The 21,017-nt window shown below is 37.4% G+C and overlaps 1 protein-coding gene and 1 long non-coding RNA gene across 4 annotated transcripts in view; both read left to right on the top strand.

Annotated features, from left to right (window-relative positions):
• Window positions 1-7,926, top strand: part of LOC107590127 (regulator of G-protein signaling 14-like) — an 18,272-nt gene extending 10,346 nt beyond the window's left edge. Inside the window, exons 6-15 of one of the 2 annotated variants that reach the window (XM_016278738.1) lie at window positions 2,809-3,000; window positions 3,078-3,195; window positions 3,285-3,328; window positions 3,410-3,601; window positions 3,820-3,896; window positions 4,309-4,435; window positions 4,972-5,047; window positions 5,412-5,464; window positions 5,556-5,658; window positions 7,556-7,926. In XM_016278738.1, the coding sequence (XP_016134224.1) occupies window positions 2,809-3,000; window positions 3,078-3,195; window positions 3,285-3,328; window positions 3,410-3,601; window positions 3,820-3,896; window positions 4,309-4,435; window positions 4,972-5,047; window positions 5,412-5,464; window positions 5,556-5,658; window positions 7,556-7,821 (1,248 nt within the window). In that variant the 3' untranslated portion in view covers window positions 7,822-7,926. Of the gene's footprint in view, window positions 1-2,808; window positions 3,001-3,077; window positions 3,196-3,284; window positions 3,329-3,409; window positions 3,602-3,819; window positions 3,897-4,308; window positions 4,436-4,971; window positions 5,048-5,408; window positions 5,465-5,555; window positions 5,659-7,555 lie in introns of both variants that reach the window. The other variant, XM_016278737.1, reaches the window with a different exon arrangement.
• Window positions 7,927-10,209: 2,283 nt separating this feature from the next.
• LOC107590126 (uncharacterized) lies at window positions 10,210-16,527 on the top strand. 2 transcript variants are annotated; one of them, XR_001609746.1, is made up of 6 exons: window positions 10,210-10,242; window positions 10,344-10,412; window positions 14,562-14,645; window positions 14,782-14,859; window positions 16,184-16,240; window positions 16,424-16,527. It is a non-coding gene; the product is annotated as an uncharacterized lncRNA (long non-coding RNA). The 2 variants fall into 2 exon arrangements; XR_001609745.1 differs by lacking the exon at window positions 10,210-10,242 and having other exon boundaries at window positions 10,296-10,412.
• Window positions 16,528-21,017: the final 4,490 nt, after the last annotated feature.

Genomic DNA, 21,017 nt, shown 5'->3' with positions numbered 1-21,017 from the left:
AGAGTTAGAGGGTCAAATAAAGGTGGAACAGATGTGTTTTTAGTCGTTTCTTAAGATGGTTAAGGACTCAGCTGCTTGGATTGATTTGGGCAGGTCATTCCACCAGGAGGGAACAGTAATGAAAAAGTCTGGGAAAGGGATTTTGTGCCTCTTTGAGATGGTACAATAATACGCCGTTCACTTGCAGAATGCAAGCTTCTAGAGGGCACATAACTCTGAAGTAATGAATTTAGGTAAATGGGTGCAGAACCAGTGGTGGTTTTGTAGGCAAACATTAATGCGAGCAGCTACTGGTAGCCAGTGCAAATTTATGAACAGAGGTGTGACATGTGTTCTTTTCGGCTCATTAAAGATTAATCTTGCAGTGGCATTTTGGATTAATTGTAGAGGTTTGATAGAATTGGCTGGAAGACCTGCCAAGAGAGCATTGCAATAGTCCAGCCTGGATAGAACAAGAGCTTGAACAAGGAGTTGTGTTGCATGTTCTGAAAGAAAGGGCCTGATCTTCCTAATGTTGTATAAAGCAAATCTGCAGGACCGGGCAGTTTTAGCAATGTGGTCTGAGAAATTCAGCTTATCATCAATCACAACTCAAGTTTCAAGTTTGTTGAAACCACAAGCAGTTCTGTCTTAGCCAGGTTGAGTTGAAGGTGATGGTCCGTCATCCAACAACAAATGTCTGTTAGACATCCTGAGATGCGAGCAGCTATCGTCGGATCATCAGGATGGAATGAGAGGTAGAGTTGAATGTCATCAGCGGATGAAAACGAGAGTATGTTTGCTGGTAAGATGTGTTTGACAGTTTGTGGTGTGGCAAATTGTGCACTGATGTTTGTAATTTTATTAATGAAGGACGTGGCAAAGTCGTCAGCTGTTAGAGTTGATGAAGAAGTGGGAGGAGGAGGACAAAGGAGGGAGGAAAATGTTGTATCACCTGTTTCCTAAAATCACTTTAAATTTCAGGAACATACCTCAAGCAAAAAAATTCATCATTAAGAAAAAAAAATTCATTACTAAACTATGCATATTATAGAGAAGATTTGGTCAATGCTCTATTACTGTTGTTAAGAAATAGAAAGGACAAAAAAACAGCATCTTTGCAGAATAGATCTATTTAATTTTAATTGGTTATAATTAGCCACTTTTTGTCATATTGAATATTGGTATAAAAATTAGCAATACTGTTTTTACATTGTATTCAAGGAATACATTTTTTATTGGGTTGTAGTTAAGTTGTATCACCAAATCCAACCTGGTCTCATAAAATACGTACCTCAGGGTACTTTTCTGCAACATGGTTTTTAATTACCTTACTGCACGTTTCACCGCAGTTTCAAAGAGAAATGTCCACTGAGTGGCGCTAAAACACGGGTTCAATATTCATATGTGAACCCTGGCACGTTTTTTTACGTTGATATAGGTACGTATTGCTGTGTTTTTATTACGTTGCTTCAGGTACGTATTGCTACGGAAGTTCTAAGCGGCCATGCATTATTTTTTTTTTCCCTTCGAGAAAATTAAGTCGTTATAACGAGAAAACAACTCTCGTTATGTCGAGATAACGAGAAAATTAAGTCGTTATAACGAGAAAACAACTCTCGTTATGTCGAGATAACGAGAAAATAAGTCGTTATAACGAGAAAACAACTCTCGTTATGTCGATATAACGAGAAAATAAGTCGTTATAACGAGAAAACAAGAAGGAAAAAAAAATAATGCATGGCCGCTTAGAACTTCCATATAGTGCAGCGGTTCAGAAATCAAATATCCAGGGACTGTCACTAAAAGTTAATGCTCTATCGTGTTGGAAATATGCCCTACACCAAACCCTAAACCTACCCGATAGTGTTAACAAATGCAAAACTGATATAAAAACGCATTTATTGATGCAACTGTGTCATTTGAACTTCCGTATATGCAGATTACAACTGTTTTGTCGAACCGTAGACACACGGGATTTGAACCGGAGCTCCTCACCTCTCAAGTACGTCTCCGAACTCCGTGAGCTACCGAACAAACCTACCATCTGTGAAAACCCATACATATGAAGCTGGATATGTTGGATGCTAACATTCAAAAGCATCAGTTTTCAAATCTTCCAGCATATTAAAATAGTTTTGAAGTCATAACATAATATTATGTGTGAAAAGGACTAAAAGGTGTCAGAGTTTTACTGCCTCCAGTGTTCATTTCTTTTGGAAACTGCAGTGATATGTACTTATTGGTATGAATTTTGCGTCTCGTACATCAATCAATCAATCAATCAATCAATCAATCTTTATGTTAATATTTAGAAGCCCCTGCTCATGACAGTGCATCCCAATTTAAAATGCTCCATGCATGACGTAATTAGAAAAATTAGAGCATTCCCATTATAATCAACAAAGTTGTCTTCACTGCAAGCAGGCACCATCTCAAGTATCTTTTTCAATCAATTTCAAATGCTTTCAACTACAAGACAACAAAACAGCAGAGATTTTTGCATTGCTCAAACAGGTGAAACAGGATCAAAAACCATATGTCTGTGAAAAACCTAAAAGACTATGCTTTTTGTGAGGCTTAATAAAGAAGATATGTGTCATACCGAAAATATTTTTCCATTATATAATAAAAAGTGACAAAGACATTTTTGTTGTGTCATATGGGGTGAGTCAAACCACTTTAGTTTGAGAACAGAAAGCAATCATGACTCAATTATCCAGAGCTACTAAAAGCAATCAAATCAAGAGCCTACCCTCCTTTGACTCCCTCTTGAATAGAAGTGTCCTTACCTATCCTATCCTCTCTTTTCCCTCTCCCCCCTTCCAGATCTTCAAACTGATGAAGTTTGACAGCTATACTCGTTTCGTGCGCTCACAGCTCTATCAGAGCTGCATGCTAGCTAATGTGGAGGGCAGGCCTCTGCCGTGGCTGGACTCTCGTGGCAGACCCATCACAGCAACAAAACCCACCAGCAGCACTTCACCCAAAGAGCAAGTCAAATTCGATAGAACTAAGGAGGTATACATTTCTCAAAATATGCAAATTAGAAATGTTTTATCCTAATAAGAGATTCATATGAGTTTGTTGTTTTCCAGAAGGTAAAAGTGAAGCCTGGAACAGTAGATGGTGATGACGTGGTAGAGAGGAGGAAAGTCAATTTGCAAGGCATGATGGGAAAGGACAAGCGCAAAGAAAAGAGAGCGTCCTGGGGAGGTGAATTTATGATGTCAATATGGGACAAACTGAACTAAGAAGAGGCCTTTAGACGGTCTAATAAATTCTCTGTTCTCTGCCATTTCCAGAATCACCTATCAGCTTCATGACTGGACTTGTGAAGAGTTCGGAGGTAACTTGCCACAAAGTCTACTAATACCAGTATTATATCATGCCACATCAGTACCAGTTCATATCAATACTGTTGTCGCAGGTTGAGAAATTAGTGGCACGCTCTGCAGACGGAAGGGTAGATAAGTACTGCTGTGTCTTCCTGCCTGATGGTACAGCTTCTCTGACCCCAGCCCGACCTGGCGTCACCATCCGCAACATGCTCACCGGATTGTGTGAAAAAAGAGGCCTTCCTCTGTCAGACATCATTATTTATCTACATGGCAAAGACAAAGTAAGAAGTGTGAAACATTTACATGTGCGTTACCAGTCAGAATATGGACACATTTTACTGAATTTTGTTTGTCATGAGCCTAAAAACCTTTTTATATAATGTTTTTATAGACAAATAAAAAATATGCCTTTGTATGAATTTCTTTTCAAATCTAAAATTTTGATTTTATTTTATGTGTTCATTTTTTATTGTTATTTCCCATTGGGTGTTATGTATAGCAACCACTGTCACTGGACCAGGACAGCTCTGTGCTGAAAGACCAGCAGGTGTTTTTGGAACTGAGGGTCACATTTGCGTGAGTGCTAGAGAAAGAATTTTTTTTTATAAAAATATAATTTTGTGCAAAAAAAACGTGCTAAAGTGATAGTCCACCCAAAATTCTGTTATCATTTACTCACCCTCATGTTGTTCCAAACCTGTATGGGTTATTCTGCTGTAAGCAAAAGAAGATACTTTGAAGAATGCTGATAACTAAAAATGTTCAGTTCCTGTTGACCTCCATTGTACTTTTTGTCCATACAATTAAAGTCAATGTGAATAGAAACTGTTTAGTTACCAATATTCGTCAAAATGCCTTTTGTGATTCTCAGAGCACAGAAGAAAGAAGTAATACAGGTTTGGAACCACAGAGGGTACATGAATGATTTTTGGGTGGACCCAAACAATCTGTTATGTGCACATGTGTTTGTATTATGTTTTTTGTACAGAGTGAAGGTAGCCTTCACAGGAAAGATGGTGGCCGTTGTGGTGAAGTCCAATAAGACCCTGCAGGATGCCCTCGCGGCAATGCTTAACAAATACCGCCTCAGGTCACAGGACGCCATTGTCAGCATGGTGAGGGGAGGCCTAGAGTGACCGGAACAGCCATTTCATTCTTTGTTGAAAGTTAATAGTTTGACCTTTTCTGATGGACCACAAATAAGCAAGGAGACATTGACAGATTTTCCGGTTTCTCTAGTTATTAAACTGCAGCTGCAAAAGTAGGACTGAGCCAGTACTGATCAGATCATTTAATGTTTTTATGTCCATCAAAGCCCCCACACACAACCCAGAAAAACGCAATACATTTATAATGCAGAAGAAACCTCTAGATGCTCTATAGTATTCATTATTGTAATGTATAGTAGCTTCAGTTCAAAACAATTCTTTTCACAATATGTGAATAAAGAGAATAAGAGAATAGAGCCTGCACAACTGAAGGCTCTCACTCTAACATCATGTTTTTCATATATACTGAATGTAAATTAACCTAATTATTAATTAATTAATTAATTAATTAATTCTATTATAAATTACATTGATCTGTCTGATTCAACCATTATGTCAGTCATGTGCTAACATGTTTTATCATTTCTGTTCTCTATTTTCAGAGTGGAACTGGACAGATAATAAGTATGAACACAGTAGTCACCTCTCTGGCCAATAAGACACTAATTCTAGATAAAGGTATGTAAAAAATTATATTTTAAATTCTACATCTGTCAGGTTTCACAGACAGACAGACAGATAGATAGATAGATAGATAGAACCTTGGAATTTTCCTTTGAGCTTGAATGAACAGACAATGATCCATGTGATTTGTGTTCCACTCCCTGCTCTGTGGAGAACGTCATCTTCCATTTGTGTTGTTGTTGTGGGCCCTGTACAGCACTAAACCTGTCCCACACTAGACCCGATTACATTAAATGTAATATACAGATGGAATTTATCAATATTTCTACAATGGGAAATTATGATTCCTTTTTCTTCCCTGGAATCAGTCTTGTTAAAACAGCCCACTCTAAGGTGAAAACTGAATTCTCTCTAGCAGGTGTTGATCAGGCCAACAGCCCCAAAGGGAACTTCTCACCTACTTCATTACAAGTAAGTCTAATGCTTTAGGATAGCAGAATTCAATATTTTGATATTCTTCAGTCCTTCTTTGCGGTCTAACATTGTATGCATCTGCCACCAGGATCGGAGAGGTGCTGTGGATGCAAACATGTTCACTCCAGGGATTTCCAGATCAGCTGCCCGGCAGAAGAACCCTGGATTGAGGAGAACCTATGACATGGAGGGTAAATGATGATTCCCTTTCAAGGGAACTTCGAACTGCGTCCTCTAGGGGTCACTATGGGGAATGCCTCGTCGTGACCCGTGTCTGAAGCATACATTGAAAAAACACCAACAACACGTTGGCCGGCGACAGCCCATGACGTCACTACCGGTGCGACTATAGTATAAATAGGCACCGGGAGAACATGTCATTCTCTTCTTCGTCTTCACTGACCGTTTTGTTTGAAGCATGCATTTCCGAATGGTAAGAGCGATCTATATTCCTATCATTATGGCGAGCACTAGAAAAGCGTTTAGAGGGTGTGTGCATCCGCGTCGTCGTTATTTGACACCTGATGACACACACGATCTCTGCGTTGTTTGTTTGGGCAAAGAGCACGCACGCGATGTCCTTGAGGGGTCAATCCACTTTCATTGCGAGCGTATTTTAATGAAAAGCTCCGCTCTCGTTTGTCTCTCTTTTCGAGGAAAGGGGGGCAGCCATTTGTGTCCCGCGGCTCTGGACCCACCGCTGCTGAGGCATGGAGGAGGATGGGCTCGTGGGTATCGCAGGTGGATCCGGCTGATGAGTTTAAAAAGGGGTTTTCCCTCTTGCACTCGTCGTCTGTGGACAAGAGTAAGCTACTGGAGGATGATGTTATTTCTTTAACATCTTTTGATCCGGGGGCCGGTGCTCTTCTGGGTTCGGCCCAGTAAGAGCAGGAGATGTCTGAGGATGGCGAAGAAGCTGAGGCTGAGCCTTCCCAATCCTCCTGCTCTGCATATGGTGAGTTTTGAGCGTTATCTTTCTTACGCATTCATCGATTCCAGCATACGAGTTATGCCAACATCGAGGCGATGCGCGGAAACTACTATGAAAGGATGCCCCTGTAAAAAAGACGACTGGCTAGCTATCGTTCTATGGGTGAGACGTCCTCTCTTAAACCTCCCTCCTTGCCATCTCGCTTAGATGGCAGGGCATACGCAGCAGCAGGTCAGCCTGTTGCTTCGTTGCGCACGATGCGGTGCTCCAGGCATATTAGGCTGACCTGCTGGAAGACCTGGATAAAGGCCTGATGAGGTAGCTGAGTTTCGCCACACCACAGATCTCACTCTCTGTGCTACTAAGCATGGCAGCTATAGTAGGTATTGAGAGACATCTGTGGGTGAACCTGGCAGATATCGGGATGGAAGAGAGGGGCTTTCTTCTCAATGCGCCGGTTTCGCCTTCAGAATATTTTTGGTTACCTCTGTTGAGATGGTGGTCCAGAAGTTCAGGGAGGCAAAGGCGCGCTCAGCGGCCTTCAGTCCTTCATTTCACGATGGTCCAGGTCTAAGCCCGAACAGCATAGGGGTCCTGGTCCGTCCGTAGTGGTAAGTGTGCACGCTGAGCACTTTGCACACTTTCTAAAATCCACATAAGTGGTAAGTGTGCACGCTAGACTTTGCGCACTTTCTGAAATCCTGTATGGTAAGGGTTACGCGTTATAGCTTCGTTCCCTTTCTCTGAGTTGGTTAGACCCTGGTACATTGGGCTCCACTCAACCAGTGTGTCTCTATTTTTGACACACTTGGAAGTAACCAACGAGACACTGCGTCCTCTAGGCTTCCTGCCATGCTTCGAACGCAAGCTTCAGACGAAGAAATGAATGACATGTTCTCCCGGCGCCTATTTATATTATAGTCACACCGGTAGTGACGTCATGGGCTGTCGCCGGCCAACGAGTTGTTGGTGTTTTTTCAATGTATGCTTCAGACACAGGTCACGACGAGGCGTTCCCCATAGCGACCCCTAGAGGACGCAGTGTCTCGTTCCCTACTCAGGGAACCATGGTTACATACGTAACCTGAGACGTTATCTCATTTATTTTCTCTTGGTCTTCACCCAATCTGCTCATCTAAATGTATTGGGACTTTCAGGTTTGGTGGAGTTGTTAAACCGAGCTCAGTGCTGCAGTGCTGATGATCAGCGAGGCCTGCTGAAGAAAGAACATCTAATGCTGCCTCAGTTCCTCCAGTTACCCCTAGAAGAAGTGGAGGAAGCTGAGACAAACAGATCACTGGAGGAGTCCTGCTACAGTATGGGGTCTCTCGAAGTGGATTCTCCTGCAGTACGATCAGAAACATTAGGGAAAGAACAATCAGAGAATGAGTGCTCAAACCCAGCTCGAGAAACTGTGGTGTGAGCTAAACGGACTTGTTACATCTTTTGCTTCAATGATCTGTCACACTGGAGCATGAAAAATAGAGCATAATGTTTCAGCAATGTGAACATGGCAGTCTTTAATGATGGACAATTGTCATTAGGCTTTTTTTTTATAAAAGCAATGATATGAAATATTGTTTACAGTAGATGTAATTCTGTACATGTTACTGTCCAGCTGCTTGTATTTATTTGAAAATGATTCACATAACAAAAATACATTCTGTGTACATGAAGACATTGCGTACTTGGCTTAAAGGTTACACATTAGCGATTGCATTAGTTATCGGGAATGAACAGTTTTTAAAGCATTTATTAGGTTGGATTCATTTTAATTTATAAATGTATGAATTTGCCTTTAATATTAAAAACATATTAGTGTATGTAAAAATTTACATTCATATTTTAGGTCTTTATTGACTTTAACAGTTTCCTTAATGTAACATTTCTGGGTGAAACAGGATATTTGATTTGATTTGATTTTTTTTCTAATGCAATTTTTTTTCTTGATTGGATCATGAAAAGTAGGGTTCCATACCAGAATGACTTGAGTTATGGAGGCTCAAGTTCACCCTTGAGTGCGTGTGTCTAATGTACCAATGGTTCTGTAATTAGGGGCCAAGCACTGAAGGTGATGTAAGTTTATGTTAGTTGTCTTATTATTCCTCATAGAGTATATATTATTATACTCTATGATAGGAAAATTATGAAAAATGGCACAATTATAGTGGTTGTAATGAAGAGTAATATGACCAACTTCGGGGTCTCTAAGACCTACTTTATTGTGCCACCACCAGTTCAAAAATTCAATTTTCCAATGGTTATAACTTTTGAAGCCTTTATTCTAGAAATACAGTTTTAGTACACCTGATTACTCTCCTCAAGATGATCAAATTCAATATTACATGCCATTTAATGAGAAAATCATGAGCTTTGGTGGGGTGACAGCATGTCCTGAAGGTACCTGAGATGTTTACAGACAGCGGCAACTACTATTCAGAAGATATAAGGCTTTAACAAAAACGCTTATAACTTTTGAAATCTTTGTACAAAATTTCATTTGTGATATTCTATTTCTTGATTTATGCTGATTCCGATTATATCTCACATGTCATTTTCCAACATTTTGCTGGTCCACTACTTTTAGGTATACATTATGAAAAAAAATACAAATCCTTTACACTTTTGTCTAAAATCAGTTCCTGTTTGGTGCAGCTTCAGGTAGTTCTGAGCATAAAATAACAGTCCTGCTTTGCATTTCTATACAAAACCTTGTGCATTTTTGTGCCTTTGAGATGCACATTGCAGTCCCTCTGATTGTTTCCTGTGACATTTGACATGCTTGTTGTGCTTACTATACTTGCTGTGCTTACTGTAATTTCCATGCTTGCTGTATTTGTCGTGTTTGCTGTGCTTTCAGTGCTTGACCCTGAATGCTGTTTGCAGATATATTCTGCTTTTACTACCATAACTTTTACAATATTTAATTTAACAGGTAATACAGGATTATGCACTGGTATGCAGAATATAATCTCACTTCCTAAACCATATAACCGCATTAACTGTTCCGAGATATAACAACAACAGCCTTAGCCTCTGTAAATGGTACGGTGAGCAGTGGTCATTCTTTATTTAGTCTTGGGGTGTCCAAATCTGTTCCTAGTGGGCCACTGTCCTGCAGAGTTTGGTTTTAGAAAAGTGGTATTCCTAGTATAGAATTCCTGAATGGAATAGTTAACATTAGCTTGTGCGTCACAAGTGACATAATCCAAATAGGAAAAACAATTCAGAGATTGTTTCAATTGATTACATTTTGTTGAAAGATTATGAAAACATTATTTTACGTCCACAATAACACATGAACCTAAATTAAATACTATCATTTTTAATGTCATTATGATTTTAATGGCTTAAAAGATTGATAATGTCTGGGCTTCTGTGAGGAGCTCTCAAGGTTTGTTGGTTTCGCTTACTCATGGTGTGTCTTCTGAAGACATGCAACTGCCTTTTTTGAATAAAGAGAGAATAACAGAAATGGAAGGAGGTAAAATAGAGGCAGGGTTGGAGAAGGAGCTAATGCATGGAGTGTACTCAGCTAGTAAACTTGATGCTGATGGTTCCCTAGGCTTTAATAACAAACACAAACCAAACACACACACACACACACACACACATTTTTCCCTAGGGTACCTTGTCCTCAGGAAAGTCTTCATCAGGGACATTATTTTATGGTCTCTGAATGGACATTGTGTAGCGAAGTAATCAGACTCAATCAGATGACCAGCCCCCAAGCTAAGGCACAGATAGAAAGAAAGAGAAAGGGAGAGAAAGAGAACGAGAGAAGAGAAGGGATGGGAAGGCAGAGAGAGAAAGAAGACTGAAGGGAGGGAGGCGAATCTGTGAGGTGAGGATTCTGCCTTACATCACTGAGCATGTCTTTGTGAGGATACGATTGCTACTGTTCTAACTCGTTTTTAAAGGTCTCGTTTGTGTTGTTTCAAGCAGAACAGTGCTGCACAACTGCGTGTCTGTCCTCAATGAGTGTACACTGAAATAACAACAGGTTTTTTCAAGGTAAGTCCACTTTAACAAACTCCAATATGTAATGTTTCTTTTATTTAGTTTTTATGCTGATTGCAGCTTATGCACCATATTTGTATTTTTTGGTTTTAAAATTGATTTATTTTCAAAATTAATTATTTTTTAGTCTAGGGTGCTGATGTCATCTTAAACCTGTGTGTGTGTGTCAGAAGCAGAACAGTTCAATCAAAAACAGAGAGTCTGCTACACAAACACACGCACACACACACACTTGTTTTTCTTTTACATTGGGGACTTTCCATCGGCTTTTGTTGTTTTTAATACCGAGCTAATGATATGTCATATCCCCTAACCCTACACATAACCTTTTTCAGTTTCATTAAGATGTTATTTTGCCTGCTATGTAGCTGTTTTCCATTTTGGGGGAAATTAGGCAGTCACCACAATGTAGGTGACTTCAAGTTTTACTATCATTTTAGCGACAGTTGGCCCCTACATTGTAGCTAGACCCAGACACACCACAGCTGCACCCCACTTCCCACAGAGTTCATTCAGATTAGCCAAATTAATCATATGATGTGTATATATTATTAAAGATATTATGTAAATTTGCTTGTTAAAATGTACTAGGTGTCATTCTTTCTCAAGTATGAAATGCATGTAAAGTATGTGAGATGCTATACGATGTTAAACTGTCAATCTAACCTTGGCTAATATGTAGTTAAGGAGTCAAAATCTAAAAAAATTAATTATTAGAAGCTATGCACAGAAGTGTTTTGGTGCTGTTGTTATATCAGACAGTTCTGCATACACACACCAGAGAGAGTCTGTCAGTTTTACTAGAAGGTCCAGTAATGACATTTTAATTAAACATTATGAGGTAAAAAAAGTGTATGTGCATAGTATAGTGCTGTCCCACAGTCCTACAATTGATTTAAAATATCAAATGGAAACTCTAAAACTAAAGTTATAAACTTTGTAAAATTTGGGGTAAATTTCTCATAGTGACTCATAAAACGGATTTCCTGTGATGTATTAGATTGCGACGATTATCCTTCTTACTCTTCCAATTTGAATAGATGTTTTCTGTTAACAACAATTCAGGGTTTGTGCACAACATGTTCAAAACTGATCTGAGATGAATCTTTAGATTTAGTTGGCTTGGTTTATGGAACATAATTGTCTTGACTCATCTGCCAGTTAATTGTTCATGACAGAGATGAAAAGTACAAAATAACCACTATTTTAAACAACTTGAATGATTCAGTGTTATCAAAAGGTAAGGTGAGGTCAGGCAACTTAAATGAGTCAAGCTAATAATTTTCTATTACTAATTTGAATAAACTCAAACCGCATTGTTGCAACCGTTCTCCAGAACACTCTGCACAGGCACAAAGTTCACCTTGCTCTGTTTCGAAAGATGAAAAATCACATTTTGAGACAGGGGTCCCTGTAATCTAAACCCACCCTGGAGGGACACCGCCCCTCACAGTCGTTCCTTCATCTGCCAGGCTCCTGGTACCGGCTTGTTGCCATGGTAATACCGTCTGGTGATGCAGTCGTAAGAGCTGTAGAGTCCTAATTGGCCTCAGTCCTGGGTGAGATTTTGAATAGCTGCTTCCGTGCCATGCTCTTGTTTAGAATAACTATTGAATACTGATTAAGGATTCTGTTTTAAGGGTATATACAACAAAATTCTGAACTGAGATGCAGGAGGAAAATGGAGGCAATTTTCTTTTTATATTTTCTCTCGCTTAATATTTGCATCTCATTTTAAAACACTCTCGCCCTCTCTATTTATCTACGTATCTATATCTCTATTTCGTAGTCTCTCTCCTGCCAGCAAGTACACATGCGTGCAACAGGGCTGATGGTTTGATGAGTCACCATCTGCTGTCTTCTAGGTGCTGACATTTGCACCAATCTCATATTTGAGGTCAGACTCGCCTCAGCTGGTGGTCTTTTTCTAGTTGATGTGACATTTCAAGTGTCCTGCAGGCAGGGTTGCCAGGTTTTCACAACAAAACCTGTCCAATTGCTACTCAAAACTAGCAGACTCACGTTTCGAGGGGGGTCCACAGGTAAAAAACTCATTCCGTGGGGAAAAATACAAATTTTTTGGAGGGGTACCCTATGTAAAATTCACATTCCAGTTGCTAAATATCACGTTATTGGGGCGCTTCAACCTGCGGACATGAAAAACAACCCACGGCAACAGTGTTAAACTGCAGACTTGGCAACATTGCCTGCAGGGTGACAATTTATAGTTCCTCTAAAACTATTTTTGTCTAACAACAACAACAACAACAACAATAATAACTGACAGTAAATAAATTTATATTGTTTTAATATTATTGTTATAAATTATTAATATTATAAATATTCTGTCAATTATAATTAATAGAATATACATCTATAATATTAATTAATAATTTACCAAATAAATAAGTAATTAAGTAATTAATAAGTAATTATTGACACTTACATGCTGACCTCACATAAAATTAATGAGAACTTTCAATATTTGTACTTATTGTATTCTTGTACTATTTTTGTACTATATTTTATCACACTGCATGAACATTGAATTTAATTAGATTAGTCACCACAGATTGATGGGTCCATTAAATGTAATATGTTACTGTAACTATCAAGTCATTTACTACATGGCTGAAGCTGATTGGTCGCTGCTGATTCTACAACTTTCTCTGAAATCCTTCACCTCCCCCAGCTCCACCTATCTGGAACTGCTATGGGATTTATGTATGCCTATTTATGCAGCAGCAGTATATCTTACATGCTCACACATCTCTGTCTCTATTACCATTTGCAAGGCCATACTTGTAGTAGTGTTTGTAGCAGATCTAGTCCACCAAAACCAAATACATTAACATTGTCATATCTATTAACATGCTAAAACGATTCTGTAAGTTGTCATGATTGAAGTTAACCCTAACTTAAATTATCTTGAAAAAATAAGAATGACAAATTGCTGTATTATATGTCTTTATTTCTTTTTTTTATGTGCATACTGTACTTCAAGAGGAATTGTACTATGGAATTGTGCTGTTTTATAAACTGCTTGCCTTGGATTCATCATATTATATTGTACCCCCACTGCTTTGATTGAAAGCTCTCTCTATGCATTGGCCAATATATGAGCTACCATGTGTTTGCAGCTGAAGAGGTTTGAAAAGTGTTGATGAGTCATATCAGTGAAAGGAAAGACTAAGCACACAGCAAATAGATGCAGTCAGCCTAGGCTTAGTTTGCCAAAGCCTGAGATTATTAAAGGCATTTGTGCAGTCAAGGTTCTGAGCCATCAATAACAATGGAGGTTCAAATCATCTCATAAACAGAACAAGCCCATGCAGAGATTATTTATTTGAAGCTGAGATGGCATTCATAAATGCATTTAGCAAATCAATATTTCTACACAAGCAGTTTAAGATATGATGTGTGCAGAAAGAAAAATAACTAAGCTAGTCACAAGCTTATTTTTGCTTCAAAAGCTTTTTTTTTTTTTTGGTAAAGTGGGTCCTTTGTTCAGAGATGATCCAGTGAGCATTCACTTCACTGTTCTGCTCCAAATTTGGGATCGTATAGCACAAATCATAAATTAAATGGAGCAATGGTTTATTAAAATCTTTACTAGAATAATAAAATGAGTGATGTTTAACATTTAGTATATAACCTGTAATAAAACCGAGCAGCATCTGGGTCACAAAGATGAATAAATAAAAATAAATAAATACATAAATAAAGCAATGGATGTGGGCACCATTCAAACATCTAAAACAACATGACAACACTTTTAGAAAATGTAAAATATTTTTGTTTTGGGATATTCAAATTCAGGTTTCTTTTGACATGTGGTTTCAAGGGTGCCTTTTTACCTCACAAATGTCTCATTCTCAGCTACGCGTCTACAGTACCTTGCCATGGGATTCCCGCCAGAAGCAATTTGGAATTGGTTTGTTCGGTGACAAATATTCCACAGAGACTTGGTACAAAAAGTTGTGAAAATGAGCCAGGTTTCTAAAGAAGACCCATAATCTCTGTGGACCAATTACAGTTATCATCCTATCAAACAAAAGAGTGACATTCAGCGATGAAGACTGTCTTTGTGAAGTATTATCATGGCTAATGTTGTTGTTCTCTATATCTCTTTCATATTTTCAGATAACCAATAGCGTTGATTACATTATCTAGAGACACAGCTGATTTCCCTCCTAAAGTCGAGACATGGAAAGGACCGAGAACAAAGTGAGTGGAGACTGAACCAAATGCAGAGAGCATCACAGAATACAGAGGAAGCTGTCCTAATAGAAAACACAGATGTTCCATTTGTGCAAGCAGAAGATTTTCTGGCTTAAACCCATATTATTTTCATTCCCCCAAGGTGTCCACCATCTCCCTGCAAAAACAGACAGTAAAAAATAGATCCAAGTCCACAGAGGAGGTACAGCAAGCCAAAAAGGTAATGGCTCTACAGAATGCTAATGTCACACACATTTCAATTTAAGTGAACCTCATCTTTAGTGTGACTTGTGTGCATATAGATGACAGTGTGGCATTGGTTCATCAAATGAGATGATGATTAAATTGGCAGGGACTGTGTGTCAATTTTCAGCTTCTAATTTTAAAGTACTTTACTAACCTCATTGTTTTACACACAGTAGCTACTGCCCACAATAAAAACTATGTAATGTACAAGCAGTGTGTCACTCTGCTAAAGATTTCAGCAGCTGTCCAGCACCATCTAGTGATGTGGTCAAATAATCTCTGAATGTGTGTGTGCGCGTGCGTATGTGTGTATTTACTCGGGGACAAAGTATCTCTATCTTTCTTTGAATGCATAGTGACTTAGGAATTTGTAAAAATTATTTATAAAAAAAATAATATAATAATAATAAAAATAATAATAAATATTACTACTACTAGTAGTACAAGTATTTTTTGTAATAGACAAAATATCTCTGCCTTTCTTTGAGTGCAGAGTGACATCCTCTTTTGTAAAAATCATTCATAAATAATGTTTTCCCCTCTTCCATCCATCCATCCAATAAATAAATAAATGAATAAATGAATTAATGTATTATTAATAAAAACATGAATGTGATTTATAATAATATTATTATTATTATTATTATTAATAATAATAATAATAAATATTACTACTACTACTACTAGTACAAGTATTTATTTATTTATTTTTCTTTTTTTTTGTAATAGACAAAATATCTCTACCTTTCTTTGAGTGCATAGTGACATCCTCTTTTGTAAGAATCATTCATAAAAAATGTTTCCCCCTCTTCCATCCAATAAATAAATAAATAAATAAATCTATTAATTTATTATTAATAAAAACATGACTGTTATTTGTAATAATAATAATAATAATAATAATAATAATAAAACATTTTAAAAAAGTTTTCCTTTTGTGTAGGTCTGTTGTCTTTATAATTAATTTTATGTAAAATGATTAAAGTCTGTCATGGAGCAAATTTGTACCTTTAACTTTTCACGGGGTCAATTGACAAGAGTAGATGAATACTTTATTAATGCAAATCATATCTTTAAAAGTAATCTCTATGTGCTAATATGCACCCTCTAGGGGTACATAAGGTGTAAAGATGTACTGCACCTTTGAGAGTTCTTCCTCAATCACAAGCAAAAAAGTCATATTTTTGCACATTTTTGGAGAGTGCATGTCCTCATTTAGATAGATGAGTAAATGTGCATGTGTTCAGAAATCCTCTTACTGTTTTCTAAAGTATTTCGTTTGTGCCCTCCTGCCACAGGCCTTTCATACACCACAAAAATCTCTTCCGGCTAAACCAGAAACCGAACAACTAGAGGTAAACATGAAATGACGGATTATGGGCCGCTTTAGAGCTTGACTTTGAAAAAAAAATAGATCAAAGATTAGACCAAAGACCAGTCAGTGCTGCTTGTGCTGTCAGAGCTGCTTTATTATGTGCTTCATGTTTGTGTTTGATGTCCTCGATTACATTGTGTCTAATGTGTTGTATATTTTATAGGAAACCTCACTGAGTGCCTCATCGGAGGAGTTCAAATGATTGCTGGATTCAAACTTCGGGGCTTTGAGATTTAGACAGATCAACTGGAATTATGGGTAATGACAAGAGGATGATTCAGTGTCTCTGTTCATAAAATTGTGACTCAGTTTTATTTAGTTTAGTTAGCATAGAAGAAAACAATAATCATGTGTAGCTTCTTGAATTTGTATGAGTCTGATAATGTTTGTGAAATAAATGCACAGCTGGATATCACAGTGAATTGTGGATGTGATTCATATTAACAGGTTCATACAGTACATACACAGTTGTAGTGACTTGTAAATCATCAATTGAATTTGAAAAACTAAATTCAATTAAAAAAACACAGTTGCACTTTATTTTACAGTACATAAAGTGCACATACTTATCTAAGAAAGCACTGGGTAATATAAGGTAACTACATGGGTTCAGGGTTATTACCTAGTTATTGTATTATTTAAAAAGTACATAGCATGTGGCACAGGACTGTAAAATAAAGTGCTATACCAAAATCACAAACACAGTATCATAATATTCAAAAGTAACATTTATTGTACATCTTAAGTGCATTGAAAAAGATAGTTTTCTTAATCGTATTTGTTTTCTTGTATTCAAATAAAAGTATTCAAAATATTTAAGTAACTAAATATCTAATGCAGTAAAGGTCCTTAAAACAAAACCATTTTTTTACTTCAAATTTGTGTAATATAATGTAGCTTCAGATAATATATCAATAATGTTTTCAATAATAATAATAATAATATAATATGTGACCTTGGACAACAAAACCAGTCATAAGGGTCAATTTTTCGAAATTGAGATTTATACATCATCTGAAAGCTGAATAAATAAGCTTGTTATGATAGGACAATATTTGGCCGAGATACAACTATTTGAATATCTGGAATCTGAGGGTGCAAAAAAATCTAAATATTGAGAAAATCCCCTTTAAAGTTGCCCAAATGAAGTTCTTAGCAATGCATATTACTAATCAAAAATTAAGTTTTAATATATTTACAGTAGGAAATTTACAAAATATCTTCATGGAACATGATCTTTACTTAATTACCTAATGATTTTTGGCATAAAAGAAAAATCAATAATTTTGACCCATACAATGTATTTTTGGCTATTGCTACAAATATACCCCAGCGACTTAAGACTGGCTTTGTGGTCCAGGGTCACATATAATAAAATATTCAATAATGTTTATATCTAAATTAAGCATAAACCTCATTCATTTGTAACAATTATTAATTATTGTTACAATTAATAGGAGATAAATATATAAACTTAATTTAAGATATATTCAGTGCAACATCAGGTCTTAAGTAGTTTTTAAATTGATTTTGTTACTTTAAATTGTTGTATTAATACAGTGTAATACAGCTTCAGATAATATCCTGAATTGTGTTTATATCTTGAATTAAGCACAAATCCCACTAAATTTGATGTTTTAAGTATGTTCAGACATATTTACTAAAAAAAGACAAAAACACTAATTAAGAACATGATTTTTGCAGTCGGAGAGCGAAACAAAACATAAATAATGATGCTGGGGATTTAATGAATGAATTAAGCCAATTATACTAAAGTCTGGATTTCTATTCTAAGCACCAATATCAGCTTTATATTTCCAAATGTATCCACTGCAGTCAAAAGGCTACTAGCTCCTATCTACTGCTAACAACCATGCCAGTGTCCCCTGACTGATAACAGACAGATGCTGGGTGTTCACATCATGAGCTTTCACCCACTCTAAATTATTTCTGCTTATTTGGCACTGAAAATTACTGTGGCCCATATCATTAGTGCTGTTGCTCCATTGTCACATCACCACAGTCAGCTCACCGCAGGAGTACGGATTGAGGCTGAAGGCCGGCTTCCCTACAGATCCAGCTCTGGAGCAGAGTGCAGAGTACAAGGTTAGAGAATTAGAGTTTCAGGAAACATTGTGCTCACAGTGACACTTTATGAAAAAAATGAATCAATTCTGTCAAGCTTTCATTTCATTGTTCGTGGGTGTCCATGTTTGCCAGCTGGCCAAGACGTAAATTATAGGAATGTTTGGGGAGAAAGCTATTTTTATTGAACTCACCACTGTTGCTATTTGATTATTGTGATTGTGACAGTGGTGGCTCGTGGGTTTTAAAATAGAGGAGGCACATTATTTGTATTGGTCTGGGATCCCTGTCGATTATTATTATTATTATTATTTGCTTAACCACTTTAAATTGGCTTTTTGGTTGCTTTTAGTCAGAAACGTAAAGAAAACGACACACATACAGCAAGATAATATAATTTCCCTTACTGGCCTATCACTTGAAACAAACATCCATCTTTTCTTAAAAGTCTGTGTTAAAAGAGAGCTGCCTGTTGCGCCATTTAATTAAGGCGACTGCTGTAGCCTATATCCAACTTAGGCTGTTTTGCCTTTTTTAAAATTTGTATATATAGACCAATTTGGAGTAGACGTTACAGTTACATCACCTGCAGCTGCGCGCGCATTGTGGTGGTAGAAAAACACTGGGAACAAGTGGAGGGAAGCGGGTAAAATCCACGGAATAAGAGAAAAAGATTTATTGTTGTGCCTTTGGATGTCAGAATCGAATGCAAATAATTTTATATAATACTGTCATCAAAGATGCCATTTGAAGCTAAACGCAGACGTTTAAACCGACAGACTATGGATGAAACCTGCTGTGATTACCCTACTTTAAAGCATAAATTAGATTTAAACAATAGGTCTATATAATATTCACATATGGGACATATTGTATTAGCCCCACAGTTAAAGCATGAAATAGGCTACTATTTAAACATATGACATTTTACATAACATGTAACAATTCTAACTTTTTTTTTCTTGCAACTGCAAGTTTATCTCCTAGTTCGAACTTTATAACTTAATTCAACTCAACAATTGCGAGTTTGTCAATTCTGAGGGGGAAAAAAGCCAGAAGTGTGGTATTATAAACTTATGATTCTGAGAAAAAGAGAGAATGACGAGTTTATTTCTCTTACAGGAATTACCAGAAATAATCTCGGAAATTAAAGAAGAAAATCGGAATTTTGAAATATAAACTCAAATTTTTTTATTCCATGGCTTGCATAGCAAACTGAACCTCGAACCGAAAACTGAACGCGACACATAACCCTGTAATAAAACCCTGTAATAAATCACGAATCAACATGTTTCGGAAATGAAGCAGTCAGTCAAATTTACATTATTTAGGAAAATAACTTCCATTTTAATAAAAAAAATATATAACAAACATGATTAATGTAACCATTTTAAAGAAAAAAGGTTGTTTTGTTATAGCTTTTGGAGCAAGGGCGCCGCCATCTTGCAGCACCACCGCGTGTAGCGTCACGGGGTTGGTTTGCTCCGTTGGCCAGTGAAGTAATATAAGCATTTCTTAACATTTTCAACACACGCTTGTTTTGAAATGGAGGAAGACGAACTTGAAAGCACTGTTTAGTCCATAATAAGTGTAATTGCCTATGCATTTGAGGCGATACGGCGATGGGACCGAGCAGTATTAGGGGTTGAAGAAGTCGTGAACCTGCTGTTTTGGGGTAAAGTGCGGATCGGAAACAAAACTCGGTTACGTGGATACTCCTCAAGACTGTCATTCCGACATGCTTTTGTGTGCATTTGCTGATGAAGGCATGAAAAGCTCAATTTGGTAGCCTACTCACGTGCTGTCCGAGCCGAGCTCTGGCTTTTTGTTTGTGTGTGGCGCCGCCGGCGCGAACAGAAATCATCTATCATTCACAATGCACCACATTTAAATCTTTCAGAAAAGGTCTATCACAGCGTGTGAGTACCACATTGAAATCTATTTCATGCTGTCTCATGCTAGAATTGCTTAAAACACTATAATATTTAAACTGACAAGGCTTAAAACACGTGAGAATGATAAACTTTATTGAGGAATCAGCACTGGTCCGATTGTTCAGATAGGTGATTAGTTAAACACTACCTGTTAACAGCAGGAAAGCTGTTTGTATTCAAGCTAATTGTATTCGCAGGTGAACATAAAATATGATACATACAACTGGTGAACCACTGTCATTCCGACATGCTTTTGTGTGCATTTGCTGATGAAGGCATGAAAAGCTCAATTTGGTAGCCTACTCACGTGCTGTCCGAGCCGAGCTCTGGCTTTTTGTTTGTGTGCGGCGCCGCCGGCGCGAACAGAAATCATCTATCATTCACAATGCGCGAGTACCACATTTAAATCTTTCAGAAAAGGTCTATCACAGCGTGTGAGTACCGCATTGAAATCTATTTCATGCTGTCTCATGCTAGAATGGCTTAAAACACTATAATATTTAAACTGACAAGGCTTAAAACACGTGAGAATGATAAACTTTATTGAGGAATCAGCACTGGTCCGATTGTTCAGATAGGTGATTAGTTAAACACTACCTGTTAACAGCAGGAAAGCTGTTTGTATTCAAGCTAATTGTATTCGCAGGTGAACATAAAATATGATACATACAACTGGTGAACCAGTCAGTGTAATGCATATGTCTTAATGGTCTGACATAACAATAAAATGTGACATGA

This window comes from Sinocyclocheilus grahami, unplaced genomic scaffold, assembly GCF_001515645.1.
Source record: "Sinocyclocheilus grahami isolate Dianchi unplaced genomic scaffold, SAMN03320097.WGS_v1.1 scaffold124.1, whole genome shotgun sequence".
Taxonomy (NCBI): domain Eukaryota; kingdom Metazoa; phylum Chordata; class Actinopteri; order Cypriniformes; family Cyprinidae; genus Sinocyclocheilus; species Sinocyclocheilus grahami.
The sequence above is the reverse complement of the archived record's forward strand: the minus strand, read 5'-3'. Positions and strand labels throughout refer to the sequence as shown.